Below are 15,091 nucleotides of genomic sequence, written 5' to 3'. Positions count from 1 at the left end.
AAAAAAAAATCAAATTTCAGTCTTATTTTACATTTTTTTCATTCTTAGGAATGTCTAAATTCAGTTAACAAAACAAATAGTGAACTGATATTTGAAAAAATAGCTCATCTGTGTTGGATGTGCTATGATCAAAGTTTAAACTTTAGTTACACTGACCTGATAGATATGTTTGAATACAAAATGTTATATTTATATGAATGAATGTTTAAGGTGTTTTTTGGTGTGTATTCAAATGTGTTCATATAGATACTTATGCCGTTTCTTTTTTCAAGGATACATCTACAGTAGTATGGAATGGGATGTTTACTCCCCCATTCTCTAGATTTGCCATCCTATCTGAAATTGAGGTATGCAACATTAACAAGCCTACCTGGATCCCTGTTATCTATATTGGTTAGAATTGTTTGCAGGAACGTCTGAGAGTATGTGGTATGTGAAACGATTTGTTCTTCAGCGATCTTGATGAATGCTACGGCTGCAGCCTGTTGTAGTTCAATGCTGGCCAAGTGGAGTACTTCCTGCAACATATCAAATAAAGGACATACAACAGTGCATGTAGTTTTTGTATCAAATTCTAAAGCTTTTTACACACTATCAAACTGTATGTGGCAGATTTTGATGTACTACGCTCAATGTTCTTTCACTATAAAACTTAATGGCAAATTGTAATTGTGTCCATATACTGTATGGGCATGATAATGTCCTATGCTCAATGTTCTTTCACTATACTTCTGCCTTTTTTTTTGGAACCAACTTCCAAATAGCATCACTTCTAACTCCCTTTGTAACTACAGTAGTCACAGCTTAATATCTATTGTTTTGGGTTGCTATTCACACATGTTGTGCCTTTGTTATTTTCCATTAAAGTGATACAACCAATTAAGAACAATTAATTATTGAAAAATACAAAATCGTGTAGAAGCTACAGTAATTACACATGAATAATAAAATCACATACTTGTTTTTCTGTTTTCTAATATAGCAAAAAGAATGCCATGTAGACCTACAGTACAATTCCCTACAGGTAATTGCATTAAATAACATTGAAAGGTCTTTTTTTAATTCTCAGGAAGAAATAATGGGAGGTGTGATAAAAAATAAATAAAATTTTAGTTATTTTATTTCCATTTTTTCATGACAGGTGCATTTGAAGGCCATAACCAAATGTTAATTTCAGTAATAATAATGTGGGCAGTGGGTTTAAGTAACAAGGTACAGTAAAAAAAAAAGGTCTTACAACCTGTGTAAAATATTAATATGCTAACATTTTAGGCAGGAGTACAGTCAAGACAATTTATCTTTACTTTGCTTATCATACAGTAGGTCTTTTCATGGACATGTTATTAATAACATAAATATAATCATCAACATTATTATTACAACAAACCCATCAAGTTCATTAGATAAAAGTCTATACAGTGTATAAAGTATTATAGGGGACAGAATATTTGGTGTACATTTTAACAGATTCCAGTACTGGAGCAAACTAGTTGTAAAACTTGTGATTCTTTGCAGTATTGTTATTGTATAACTTATTTTATTTGGCAAGCACATAACCTGTAAGCATATAAAGTCTTGATTACTTCTGGGAAATAACATTGGAACACATTTTTTTATGTTATGATCCTAATATAGTTTTTAAAGTAAAATATTAATCATTAATAATGTATTATTATGGCGAAAAAGATACTATACAAAGTATACATAAAATAAACACGAGAAGCAAGCAGAGAAAGATAAACTCACCCTAACTTTAGGTACAACTCTACGCATAGCGTCGTCATGGTTGTCTGTAATGAGTACAGCAAGATTCTTAATAACACTGATCCTCTGAACTTCTTGACCAGAACTAAAAAAACAAATCAAACATCTAAGTCAAACATCTTGGTTCATCTAGACAGCACTTTGAGTACATTAACCTGGGTATGATTCCTGTTCTCACCTGCTTTTCCATTGCAGCTGAGATTATACTGTAGTTATTTTTTATGATGCATTATAAATGTACTGCAGTGCTTTAATAGCAACTTGAGAAATATTAAATGTAATGACAGTGAAAATGTGACCTGGATAAAACCACGCCAAATTCATCTCAAAAAGTTTGTTATTTACTACTGTAATGGCAAGACTTAAGAAAAATAATGTTTTAATACCTAATGTTGTACAGTACCATATTGGTTATGTGTTTAACCTGTATTATACCAACTCACTGGCTATATTATAATATGTATACTTTTGTGTCACTGTTGTAAAATTGTTTTAATAATACCTGTAGTTAGTCAATCAATCAATCATTGCAAGCTCAAACATGGAAATGTAACCACTCAGCTCATAAGATAGCTATACTGTAGCGGTGACAACTAAATCAAAACCTTCAGTAAAGCTCAGTCTCGATACAAAATTTCAGTATTAAAGGTAGGAAATAACCTGTGACTTGCAGCTTTAACTAGGCTAGAATGCGCACAGACATGGACGAACTCATTCTACAACTTTCATCGCCCACAAGGGCCACATCATGTCCGATCAGCTGCCAAGAGACGCACTTTCGTTTTTCCACAACAACAGGGAAAAGTGGGAGTAGTCGGGAGTTGCTCAAAATATATCCTAAGTGGTCAAAGTTTGACAATTTTCTATTAAAATATAGAAAATATTATAGTACATCATTTATTTCTGCCCAACAAATTGTGGCTTTTTCTCCCCGACGGGACAAAGGGGGAGGGCAGCTCTCCCCGGTAAGGCCAATGGGGGGCCCCCACTCCCGGAAATGACTTCTTCTTCTTGGGACCCCTGTAGTCTGGACAGGGGTTTATTTTTAGTTCGCTCGCATTTACAGTAAATAAGTCTTCCTTTTTACATGCCTATGTTATTTGACCTCCTCATCAAACAATCACTATAATCATGCACCAGAGCTGCCAACTTTTGTGCAAGTTAGCGCTTTTCTATTCTGGCAGAATATTACAATATTACGCAATGGAGCAATAAATCTTACACCAGAATTTAAGTTGTGTGACGTAGATACTGTACCACATAACTTCATGTTGTGTAAAAATATAATCAACGATGACAAGTTCTTTGAAATGTGACGAATCCCTTGTTTATTTATTTTCACATTGCTAGACACATCGGCAGTAATCATTTGACAACACTTTGCTCTGATTACCTCATGCTTGAGATGGGCCAATAAGCAGATTTTTTTCTCTCCATAGAGAGAAAATATATATCAGTAAAATGAATTTTCGAAGACAATGAAAATGTTTTTGACAAATAATTTAGGAACAGTTAATTAGATTTTTCAATGTTTAAAACTGGAGGAAAAACTGAAGAAACGCAAGCCACTTTCAGACTGGACTACATTAACGCTATATTGCAAGAGTATTCTTAACAATGCCTTAGGTCAGACTTAACCGCAGCTGCAGTATTGGGGAAATGTAGCATTTCATATTCTCAGACCTACAGTAGTGATATTACCACAATATTCCTGTTACGGTGTCTCTGAAACAAAAGCAGGTCACATTCCCATAATACTATAATTACTCTTTACATATCATCAGTAATTTTCTAGAAACAGTAAAAAATAAACATGCCCTCAATCTGTGATGACTACTGTAAAACAATTAACAGATAGCTCTCTTAACGTGCGTGATCCATTCATACAGGAAGACCTACATTACCGAAATATTCAGTTGGTATGTATGGTCTATGTCGATAAGTGTATCGTACAGTACTATTACCGCAATATTGTCAGAACCTCTTTCCGAAAACACGATCAAAATGTGAATACCGATGCCTCAACAATGAATCACTAAAACTGATCAAATATCGTTGATTTCTTATTTCAAAATTAGCCAAAAAGCTAATGGAATTAAGTTTTTATTGCTTGTATTTTTTGTTTTGGCTAATTAAATTTTGTTTTGGCTAATTATTTTCATACTAAATTAGCCAAATTACAAAATATTATTTTTGGGCAGCTTAAACCCTGTAAAATCATTATAATATTTAGCACCTGCTAAATAATAACATTAGCTTGTAAACCTCTTTTCTTTGTTAAAATGAGAAGGTTTTGTACATAAAAAATATTTTCACATTGCCATCACTCATCTTTACTCACTTATGAACGTTGTATTACACATGATTCTTGGATGATGTAATATGTGGGGTATGGACAAAATGAAAGTGTAATAAATTAAACACAAAGCCAGCTTGCAGATATAGTACTTAAATAAATCACCTTTAAGGTACATGTTTTATGTGATACTGTAGGTCATTCACTGTAAAAATATTATTTTCCATTTGGATATTTAGAATTCTTAAATTGTTGAAGTCATTGTTAATTTTTTATTAAAATTCCCAATATCGGTAAATATTTGGTATTCAAAATTTTACAAATTTTACAATAAGCCATACAAATTTACTTTGGACAAAATTGACAGTGTAAACATAGGCTTGGTAAAAATGGTCCCTATATTAAACTTACTACACAGTTGATTTTGAGGGATGTTCTCTTCTAACATAGAATAGGCAATTCTGGGGCGGATTTGGGGGAAAAAAGAAAAAAAGAAAAAAAAAAGAAAGAAAAAGAAAAAAATGATAGCCCAGAACATCTCAAATGTTATTTTCGGGTGTCTAGAACAGTGTTGTCTCGATCGTCTTGGACATCTCTGGATCAGCCCCTGAGAAAGATGGGTGTAGGCCTATTTGAAGACTAATGTAGTGCATGTATGCCTTTCTAATGATATTCAACCAAAAGCATCCTTCTAGAAAATTAACTAAAAAATAATTGAATATAAAAGTATTCAATTAATTAACTTAAAAATAAACCTGGACTTAAAATTTAATATCTTAAAATACTATAACATATTAAAAGTATAGGCTTTCTCTGGGTAAATAGTTAGTATGTATAATTTTTAATTCGGTAATTTTTAACAGTTTTAATGGAGTTTTAACAATTTTAACAAATCTTTAAAATACTTCTCTTTTTCAAAGTATCACGTTTTTATTCTCAGTTCGATGTTTATTCTTAAGATTATATTTTTGAAATGTGTTTATATAATTTTTCAAATTTTTAATCTTTCCGTGTAACTAATTTTCTGTATATTTTCATGCATAACAGACAATAAAGTTTCTTGAATCTTGAATCTACAGTACTGTATGTCTTGTATTACTCAATAAACTTCCAGAGATAAATAATATTTAACCAAAATTATATATTTCTAGAAATACCATTAACTACAATATAAATTAAATATAAACCTGGATTTATAATTTAATATTTTAAAATATTTTTTAGCATACAAAGTATAGACCACAATACTAGGGATAATAAAAGCTATGGCAACTGCCAACTCACCTACAATAGATGACAACTAAACACAACGCATATCATCTATACACACAACTTACGTGGTCAAAGGTTCATCGGCTAATAATAAAATAAATGTATTGATAGACATGAACGAGGAAGACTAAACACACTATTTTAGTGAATGTAGATAATTTAGAATTGTTTACACAACGTGCACTCCCAAATGTCAACTACTTTAACATTTTAATATCATCTGAAAAATTATAACTAAAATGTGGTGTAGAGTAGCAAGAGTCATCAATACAGAACGTAACACAAATTGTAGATTATTTACACACTATTTGCATTGTTACTAAGTTAGAGAGGCCTTGAGAACATATTGTTTTGCCAACCAAAATTATATTCATAAAATATCTTTCCAGTCCCAAAAAATGTTATCTGTACATAATAGTCCAACTGTGATTGTTGTTGCAAGTTATTTCCGGTTGGATGCAAATCGATAAAAATTCAGATCTGTAATGTTTCAATAATTACTGATTCTTAATACTGTATTTTAATATTAAGCACCGCGAGCAACAACTGTTGGAATGCCGCCATATAAATAGAAAGATTGATTGATTTAATGTTAGTTTATAAAACTCTTAGATACAGTAAACACTCCCTCACATGAACACCAGGGTCCGGATTTATCAAACTAGAAATCAGCTTATATATTGCTTAAAATTAAAAAGTTGATTGTATGCATGTGCCACCTAAAATGATTTTAAAGCTAAGATTTTGCTAAGATGGTTTGATAAATCAGCTTAAAATATTTGCTTAGGGACATCTTTACATCTTGGACTTAAGACATTTGCTAAGCTGAGCTGATCCCGGGCCAGCCATCTAAATCACAAGTTACTGTAAGTGTAATGGTTTCAGGAATGACTTTTGCCAAGAACTTGTCAGATGCCCTTTTGGACAGCTTAGGGTGTAAGCATAGTAATTTTCTGATAAGCTTGAAAAAAAAAATCATTTTTTTTTTACAAAAAAATAAAGAGAGCGTGTGCCCCTTATGCCTCCCTCTAATCAGGCAACTGTAAATCTTGGTATCATTACTGACCTCCTCCAAAACCCTCAAGCAATCAGGCGATGGTCTGCCAACAGGTGCCTGGATGTAAGCAATTCTTTGATAAAGGGTTTGGAGCCAGTTTTATCTACAGTATGGCTATTTTAGTCCAATCTGTAACCATGGACAGTAAGTAACCTATCTTCCTAGGTGCTTCAAAAACCACTCCAAGAATTACAGATAAGGACTTGAAGGAATTAAATTCAAACTACTGTTCACTTAATAGCTCACTCAACAGCTACAGTAATATTCTAATAGAATCATCGAAGTAAAAACTTCGCCAAAATTTAAATCTTATAGTCTAGTCCACTGTCAAAAGTTTTCATAAGCTTGTAAAGGACTTTAAGAAAGAAATTTAAAATGGTTTGATAATGTATGGTATTAATGGAATATCAATGATTTAACTGACACAAATGATTTTTCTTTTTTATTTCTCAATAGTATTCAATGCACAATGCAGAGTTAAGTCTTCAGTCAACAATGGCAGATCCCAGTCAAACTTGGTTGAACAGTATTAAGAATGACCTGAGATAATAAATAGTACAATTACTATACTTATTGGATCTACTTATTTCTTCTTAATCAGTTTTTATGCGTTTGTTGACAGGTAGCTACTGTACAATGCATCCTGTTGGTACTACTACCACAGGGTATAGGAAAGAAATAAAAGTACTGATAGTAGTAGTGCCTACAGCATGGATTGTTTATTTATCTGTTTTCCACAAGTTGGCGCACATTATCTAGGGGGTGGCCCCCACCCCAAGTTTCCCCTACCTCAAGTTTCCCCCAAAAATCATAGTAAAACAGTTAAAAATCACCTAAAATTACCTTTTTTTGCGAATTAGCACCCCTCAACTGATCATCGAGCCCCCCTCCCCACTTCACCTTCGCACTCTTCATCAGCAACCCCACTTCTAGATATGCCACTGTCCACAAAATACAATTCTTTTGTAGACAGCAACAGTTATACTAGATTTGTTACTATTTTTAGAAATGAATACTGGACTCAAGCGGGACACACTCCCACCTGACAATCAGAGCACAGTGGGCGCATTTCCATGGAGACAATGGCGACTTCTACAGTATATCGTAACTAGGAAAGTGACGTATTTACAAACGGGACTACACTCTCTTCTTTTTCTATACTCTTTAGTATCAGTTCTACTAGTTAAAAAAATAATAAAATAAATAATAATATAATTTATAAAGTGCACAAATCCACTGCAATAGTGCTCAAGGCGCACCATACAGTAATTCATAAATCATAAATACTATATGTATATCAGATTTATATTTTCAAGGGCTTGTATTTACGTACCTCTGAACTAAAAATTCAAAAATTATTTGCTTGGTAAGAAGTACTTCGATCTAACTTGTTGATTACAGTATTTTTTTTACTCAAATACAAGTCTAGAACAAGGATGTCACCACGCTGGTCGGCGGTGGACGGGCCCGTCCAGCACTCGACATTTCCGACCAGGATTTACAGGCTCCCGACCACCACTATTATTTCAACAGTTTACAAATAACAAAATAATTAGTTTACCTAAACACAATAGACAAGCTAAATTGATAGATAAAGACAAGAAGAATACAATAAATGTTTCCGTGGTTTACGTTAATTGTAACAAAATACTGCACTGCACTGCTATTCATCGCTAACTGAACAGCCTAGGTCCAGTTGAGTCATAGCGAACGTCGTGGGGCTGGCATGACACGGTTGCTGTAAACATTCAAAGGTTAAAGTTGAAATCGTCACCATTCAAGTGTTTTATTATGAGAGCATGATCCGGCGCAGGAAGATTATTAAAAATTTACCAAACCTGATTTATTATTTCTTTACTTTATTCATCGTGGTAGACGTGGTAATCGTCAAACATGTGAAATTACAACAAACAATGCGGCTGGGTACAGTCGGATCGAGGCTTTGTCGCCGGGATTTGTTCATTATTATTTTTTAATCTAAAACAAAGCATGTCAACTATTGAATTTAATTAGGCCTACAGTAAGTTTCATCTGTTTTGTTACATTCCTCAAATTCTGGCCTAGGCCTGCTTGACTTAGGCCTTTTGGTTTTGAAGAGCTTCCACGAATACGGCGACCCCCCCCCCCCACGAGAAAACACGGGATGATCGGCACTCCAAAAAGCTTGGTGACATCCATGCTAGAATGATAATACATACTGTATTCCAAGTACTGAAATGCACGCCATCATGTTGGTATTCAATATTTCGACATTAATGTCATATCACTGTACGGACAGATTCTTGATGTTAACATCATTAAATTTGAAATATTAAATCCCAACATGATGGCATGCATTTCAATACTTGGAATACAGTATATATTACTGTATACTTTCTTATCTAAGATTAATCAGAGTGGACCTTTTGTCCACTACCTATGTTTCACAATACACATACAAATTCTTCATATTTCTTATGGATTACATTTTGCGTCATTACTGTAACTAATTTAGTTTATTGACCTTGTACTTAAGTGCTTTGATCAATTCATTTTGGAAAAGCACTACAGTAGAGAAATTAATTATTATAATTACACAATGATAGTTTAAAATTGCTGTGACCACACAGAAATATGTTTAAGCTAATAGCAAGTTCTGAAATAGCTTTAATAATGTACTGTAGGCCTACACTCTAATTATATGTTTCAAAGTGAAAAGCCACAGCCTCTCATCGTGTAAAGCTACGTTCACATCAAAGCCTGAAAAATAGGTTGTGGTAAAGAATAGGACCATGCACATCAAATTCGTACGATTTCCAACCCGGAGTCCGGATCCGGACCGATGGATCTGAGAGCCATTTGTATCGTGGAATCCTACGTTTTTTTTCCCCCTCGGACCAATCAGCAACAAGCTTGGTTGGTTCGAACCAATAGAACGCATACGCACTTAACCCGAATAACCGTGTTCCGTGCGCGATGTGAACGCAGCGTTAAAAAAACGTAGCAACTCACGATTTTTTGACCGGGCTCCGGACTGAATGCGAGCTTGATGTGAACGTAGCTTAGAACTAATATTGAACGTTTCTGTGAAGCTCTGTCCAGATTATCAAATTTTTTTTAACAATAAACTGTTGAACTGTATGCCCATATTCAGTCATGATGTGCCTACTGTATATACTGTAATGGTCATGACGTGACTTCATCATGACCATATTTAGGCATGTCACATGTTTTTGTCAAATAAAATTTGATAGTGTGGACAGGACTTAAAATATTACAAATAATTGTCAGACTTTAAGAACATCTCCCATGAAAAAAAAAAAAAAAAAAACACAACAACAATAATAAGAATGATAATAATCATAATAATAATAATAATAAGAATGATAATAATAAAAAAAATTACAATAACAACAACAATAATAATAATAATAATAAAATAACTATAGCTTCCCCAGAGCCTAGGCAGAATGTTTTCTACAGTACCTTGTTACAAATAAAAATACAAAATAACTTGTAGAATATGTAACTGTTTTTATGTTTTACAATGCTTGTTAACGCACAGGTTTTTTTTTATTATTAGGAAACAGATATTATGTTGATTGATATTTGTGATAATGAGCAGCAAAACTTGACCACTGGTTAAATATTAGCCTACAGTACAGTATTACTAAATTGAAGCATCCAAGTCTTTGATTATAAAGATAATTAATTATGAAAACTACACACTTATTGCTAATCTGTAATAAACACAAGTAGTTATTCAACAGTTATACATACTATACTCTAGGCAGCAGGTCAATGCTAGTGTCAACAACAACTAGGCCTTGAGGTGATTTCTCAATGGTCAAACTTATTGAGTGCACTTTACAGATCACGACCACCAATTGATTTTTTAGGCAATCTAGACAATAGGATGACCAAATGCTATCAACGCATCTATTCAACAATAGTGCCCTTATAATCTATTGTGTCACTTTTTTTTGTAGTTACCAGTAGGCCACATAAGCTTCAAAATATATTGCATATGAAGATGACAGACTACGTGATTCAATCACTATCACAAAGTTTGGATGGGGTTTGCGGTGTTTGGATGGGGTTTGCGGTGTTTTTTTTGGAGGTTTGCGGGGTTTGCAGGGTTTAACAATACTCGATGACAGTTAAAGATGGAGAAGACCGGGGTGGGCATTATATGTGGGATTATAATTAAATTTTTGATTTGGTTCTGTTTCTCAACCCTGAGGTCAGAGGTTCACTCCATTGCTGTGTATTTTATTGTAAAGGCACTTTACCTATGGTTGTTTCCCTCACCCATGAGTACAAGTGGGTACCTGGTAGGTTCAAACACAAAATGCACTGATAGCTGACGCGACTCCTCATACCTCCATCTTCCAATAAACAGTACTACTGTAATACTACTACGGTAGTGTTGATAGCAATGGTCTCCTTCGATTTTGAAGGCATTCCTACATTGACTTTCTCAAATTGCCTTGTTCTCAGATGTTGAAGGCATTCGTACATGATTACTTACATATTACTTTGTTCCCTTCAGAAATCTGATGTCCCTCACTACAAGGATATTCTTCTGATGATAATGTCAATAAGACTAATTAGTTACTACCATAGAACATTGAAGCACTTCTACTGTACATACTGTTACAGTAATTCTCTTCTGATTACATTTGAATATTAATAGATTTTATGGTATCAGGAAAACATGAGATCAGATTTTTTTTTTGCAAATCAGGCCATTTATGGTCACTGTGTCTGTCTCATTGTTACTGAATCTTTCGATCATAATGTAGTATACCAAAACCGTTCTTTATGAATAAATTTATTTTGGAATATACTTTACTTTTTTATATACTCTCAATAAAAAATTTTAAAAATTCTGAATATGGAATAAAAATAAATCAATGCCACTACACTGCATCTACAGTACAAAATTTCCTAGCTACTTGACAGGGAAAATTGAGTTACACTGACACAGCAAATAAATAGGCTTAGAATATAATTATTTACTGTGAGGGAAAACATAGAATTAGGTTTGTAGTATGACATGTAGTAATGTAATATGATAGGGAGATCTAAAGCCATATCGAAACTATTAAATTTTTATGGATTCCCATATAGAGTCAAGATGTGCCTATATATGGTCATGATGGGAGGTCATCATCACCATATTTAGGCATGCCACGTGTTTTTGTAAAAAATAATTTGATTGTCTGGACAGCGCTTTCACATCTTAACATTTCCCGCAAAGGAGGAAGTGTGAACGCTCGCAGTGCGACCCTGAGCCGACTTAAATACTAACCGTCTTGGGCCGATTTAATAAAAGTGATTGGGATACATTTGTTAATCATTCTCACCTTAATAGAAACACTGCACGCTGGATATCACTTAAATTTTCATCAACAGTAAGCCGTTCAATTTCTTCTGCACTCTGAAAATAGTAAACAAACCAAATCAAATATAGCTATACAGAAAGCACTGCCGCCACAACACAAGTCAAATAGGTCTAGAAAAGTCAGGCATAGTTAGGGAGGATACAGTAGGTCAGGCACTCACTGACAACTTGGTTGTACTAGCTAGACAATACAAAGAAACAAGCAAAACCACAAAGAAGAAAAAAATGTTTAAAATGCTAGCACACAAATTTGTTTATTTAATCACAAAAATACTACAGTAACTTTTATTACGATAACTGTCCAATTTTTCAAACGAATGGATGGTTGGTTGAGAAAATATTTGTTTATAGGCCTACAGTAGGAATAAATTGAGAATTCATTTAAGAACAGAAAAATACTAGGCCTAGGATAGTTAGGCCCTACATCCCCAAAATGTGTTTTCCTTTCCTTGGCTGGCTACAATATTATAATATTTTTTAAAATGTGCAAATGACACCTCAAAAACTAGCTCAAATTTGTGCGGAAAATCGCTAGGATAGGTGCGCAGAATGTTAACTTGTCCTACGCTTGCATAATACATTGGATATATATTAGGCCTAAGCTTAATAGGCTAGGTTGACACATTTGTAATGAGCATTTGTAATGAGAGGAGGCATCGGACACGAGTTTTAAAGAAGGTAAGGAAATCTGAGTTGGGGGGCAGGGGGGCCAACCAGAACCAGACTCCAACACTTGACACAAGAAAAGAAGAGAAAAGAAGCTGGAGTAGACTAAAAAATAGGCATACCCTAGCTATATATGAAGAAACCAAATCAAAGGACGACATCAACGGAGGTATACAGGGCCTACAAAGTGTTAGACCTAGGTCAAAGGCTAGGCCTGTGGCCGAGGCCTAAAGCATTTTCAAATCCTACCTTTAGGCTACTGGTAATCGTTCTCTCCAGGCTGAGATCAGCTAAATTCTCCTCAATCTCTGCTACTTCTTTAGCACTCCAATCCATTCTGGTGAACAATATGCACACTATATAATGCGTTTATTATACTGATAAAATCGTTAATTGCATTCTTTTCAGTCACCCATGCTAGTAATACACCGGAGACAAATAATTCTCAAAAGCAATTAAAAAGTTATGGGATGGTACTCAACTAAACAGTTTGGCTAGTTCATAGTAGCATCAGCGAACTTGTTATCACCGCCATTAAATTATTTGAGAAAGATAATAGTAATCGATAGAGGGCGTTATATTAAATAAAAGGATAAACAGAGAGCGCAAGTAGTGCGATTGGAAACAGGACGAAGTTTTGGGTTGTAAACAATAATAATTATTTATAAATATATATCATTTTATTATTGTACTTTAATGCACACTTTCATAGCAGTGGCATTCGTAAACGTTGCGGTGCATTTATAAATACTGTAATATCAAGATATAAAGGGAAACATAGGCGTTACAAAACAAAAAAAGCACAATGTAAATATTGAATTCAATACAGTTTATTTTCCATCAATCCGTTCTCTCTTGCCATCTCTTTCTCTTCTAATATGAATTTTGAAACAACAAAAATGTACAGTTAACATACTTTTCACATTTATAAGCCAATAAAACGGGAGTGAGTGTTATAAGTGAGCATGATCATTCACAAGGTTTCCTTCTTATAGGAATGATTTTATGAACCCAAAATAGCCAGTCGTGACACAAAATTATAAATTTCTCTGTAGAGGCTTAACGCATTTGGGGGAAAGCCCTGCCCCCAGGTCAAAGGGGCCAAGGAGCCTGTACATTACATCCAGTAGAAAACACATAAAACTTAGAACTAAGCAAAATTCAAACAATGTAATTTCCGGTTCACTCACAAATATTGTTTTATCAAGTTTGTAATGCCGGGCAGATCTTCAATATGAGATTTTTTGAAATTTGTAAGCTAACCGATTTATGCATCACAATGCACAGACACTTTATAATTTGTGTGTGAAAATAAAAGTTGATTCTGGTTTAATAGTGACACACAATTTATAATGAAGTTGTTTATAGCCTATTCATGAATTTAAGATAGGAGAAACTTTCACGGTCCATCAAGGCATGTTGGAAATTTAGAGTCCGTCCACTGGCGTACAATAAAAATACAAAACTATATCATTAAAATTACATCAAATAAGAAATTGAAAAGAATTGCAATATATACTGTATATATATAAAATTGTTTAAGAAATTTTTAAAAACCACTTAAAATCTATGTAAAAATTATGTAAAAACACTAAAAGATGCATCAGATATATAGGTCTATGTGATATTGTAATTATTATTTACTCAAATGTTAGGAAGAGCAAAAACATCATTCCTACTAGATCTCCTGACGCAATGATCAGAAATGCAGGACCCGCTGCTTGGAGATCGGAGACACAAACACTATCAGAATAATAACGTTATTTAACATTAACATTTATTAAAAATCAATTGTTATTTTTTTTAAATAAGGACTAAACTTACTAAAGCACAGAGAGCAGGTGTATTTACAGGAGTGCTTTGTTTTATTGTCAGCAAGTTATTTTTCATAAAAAAATATTTTTATTATATTAAAGTGATTTTGATGAAGCACCCTTACACGGTTCTTTGAAAAATAAATGGTATATTTTAATTCATTAGTTGAAACAATAGGCCTAAGTAGATAGTCAGGTAAAGTGGTGATCCCGATCTGGACATTAGGTTCCTCCTGTGCTTTTTCTGATGCCACTCTTGTGTTACAGATATTCACCAAAATCTCTGATACAGTAAATTACAGAGCTTTTCCTAACTACTTGTGTATGTAAACATTTAAAAGCCTTTTTTACACAAACCATCAAGTGCAGACTTTCATTTACGAGAAGGTCCATGATTGGAGCACATTTTCAACTGCCTCTTAAAATTAATAACTTAATAATATGGCCTTCTTTAAACAATGTTACCGCAGTGTCAAGATTGTTGGTCGTCAATACAAAATCCTTTATATCATTGTGGGAAACTTTGACGCAGACATGTTAAATGTCCTCAAAATCCTACATATTACATCGATCAAACTAAAGATCTCCCTATCTTCTAGATCTCTAAATTTGACTTCAGAATCAGTTTGATGAAGATGATGATGATAATAACAATAATAATACATTTATACACACTTAATAGTATTCCTTGATCCGAGATATTGATTTGAGAAAGTAAAAATTTAAAGAGAAATTAAATAATGTATCAAAGTATATAATCAATAAACTGCTATCAAGAGGACAGGACGAAATATTCATGCCTAATAAAATTATGTTCCTATAATACGTCAACTGTG

General features: G+C 33.6%; 1 protein-coding gene across 1 annotated transcript in view; it reads right to left on the bottom strand.

Moving 5' to 3' along the window:
- Nucleotides 1-12,980, bottom strand: part of LOC117107739 (serine/threonine-protein phosphatase 4 regulatory subunit 4-like) — a 51,105-nt gene extending 38,125 nt beyond the window's left edge. The window contains exons 1-4 of the mRNA XM_033249491.1: nucleotides 12,691-12,980; nucleotides 11,738-11,811; nucleotides 1,747-1,849; nucleotides 371-518 (exon numbers count right to left, since the gene is read on the bottom strand). Coding sequence (XP_033105382.1) covers nucleotides 371-518; nucleotides 1,747-1,849; nucleotides 11,738-11,811; nucleotides 12,691-12,777 — 412 coding nt within the window. The 5' untranslated portion in view covers nucleotides 12,778-12,980. The remainder of the gene's footprint in view (nucleotides 1-370; nucleotides 519-1,746; nucleotides 1,850-11,737; nucleotides 11,812-12,690) is intronic.
- Nucleotides 12,981-15,091: the final 2,111 nt, after the last annotated feature.

Source organism: Anneissia japonica, unplaced genomic scaffold (assembly GCF_011630105.1).
Source record: "Anneissia japonica isolate Jap-2015-1 unplaced genomic scaffold, ASM1163010v1 scaffold287871_len1641731_cov197, whole genome shotgun sequence".
Lineage (NCBI taxonomy): Eukaryota > Metazoa > Echinodermata > Crinoidea > Comatulida > Comatulidae > Anneissia > Anneissia japonica.
The sequence above is the reverse complement of the archived record's forward strand: the minus strand, read 5'-3'. Positions and strand labels throughout refer to the sequence as shown.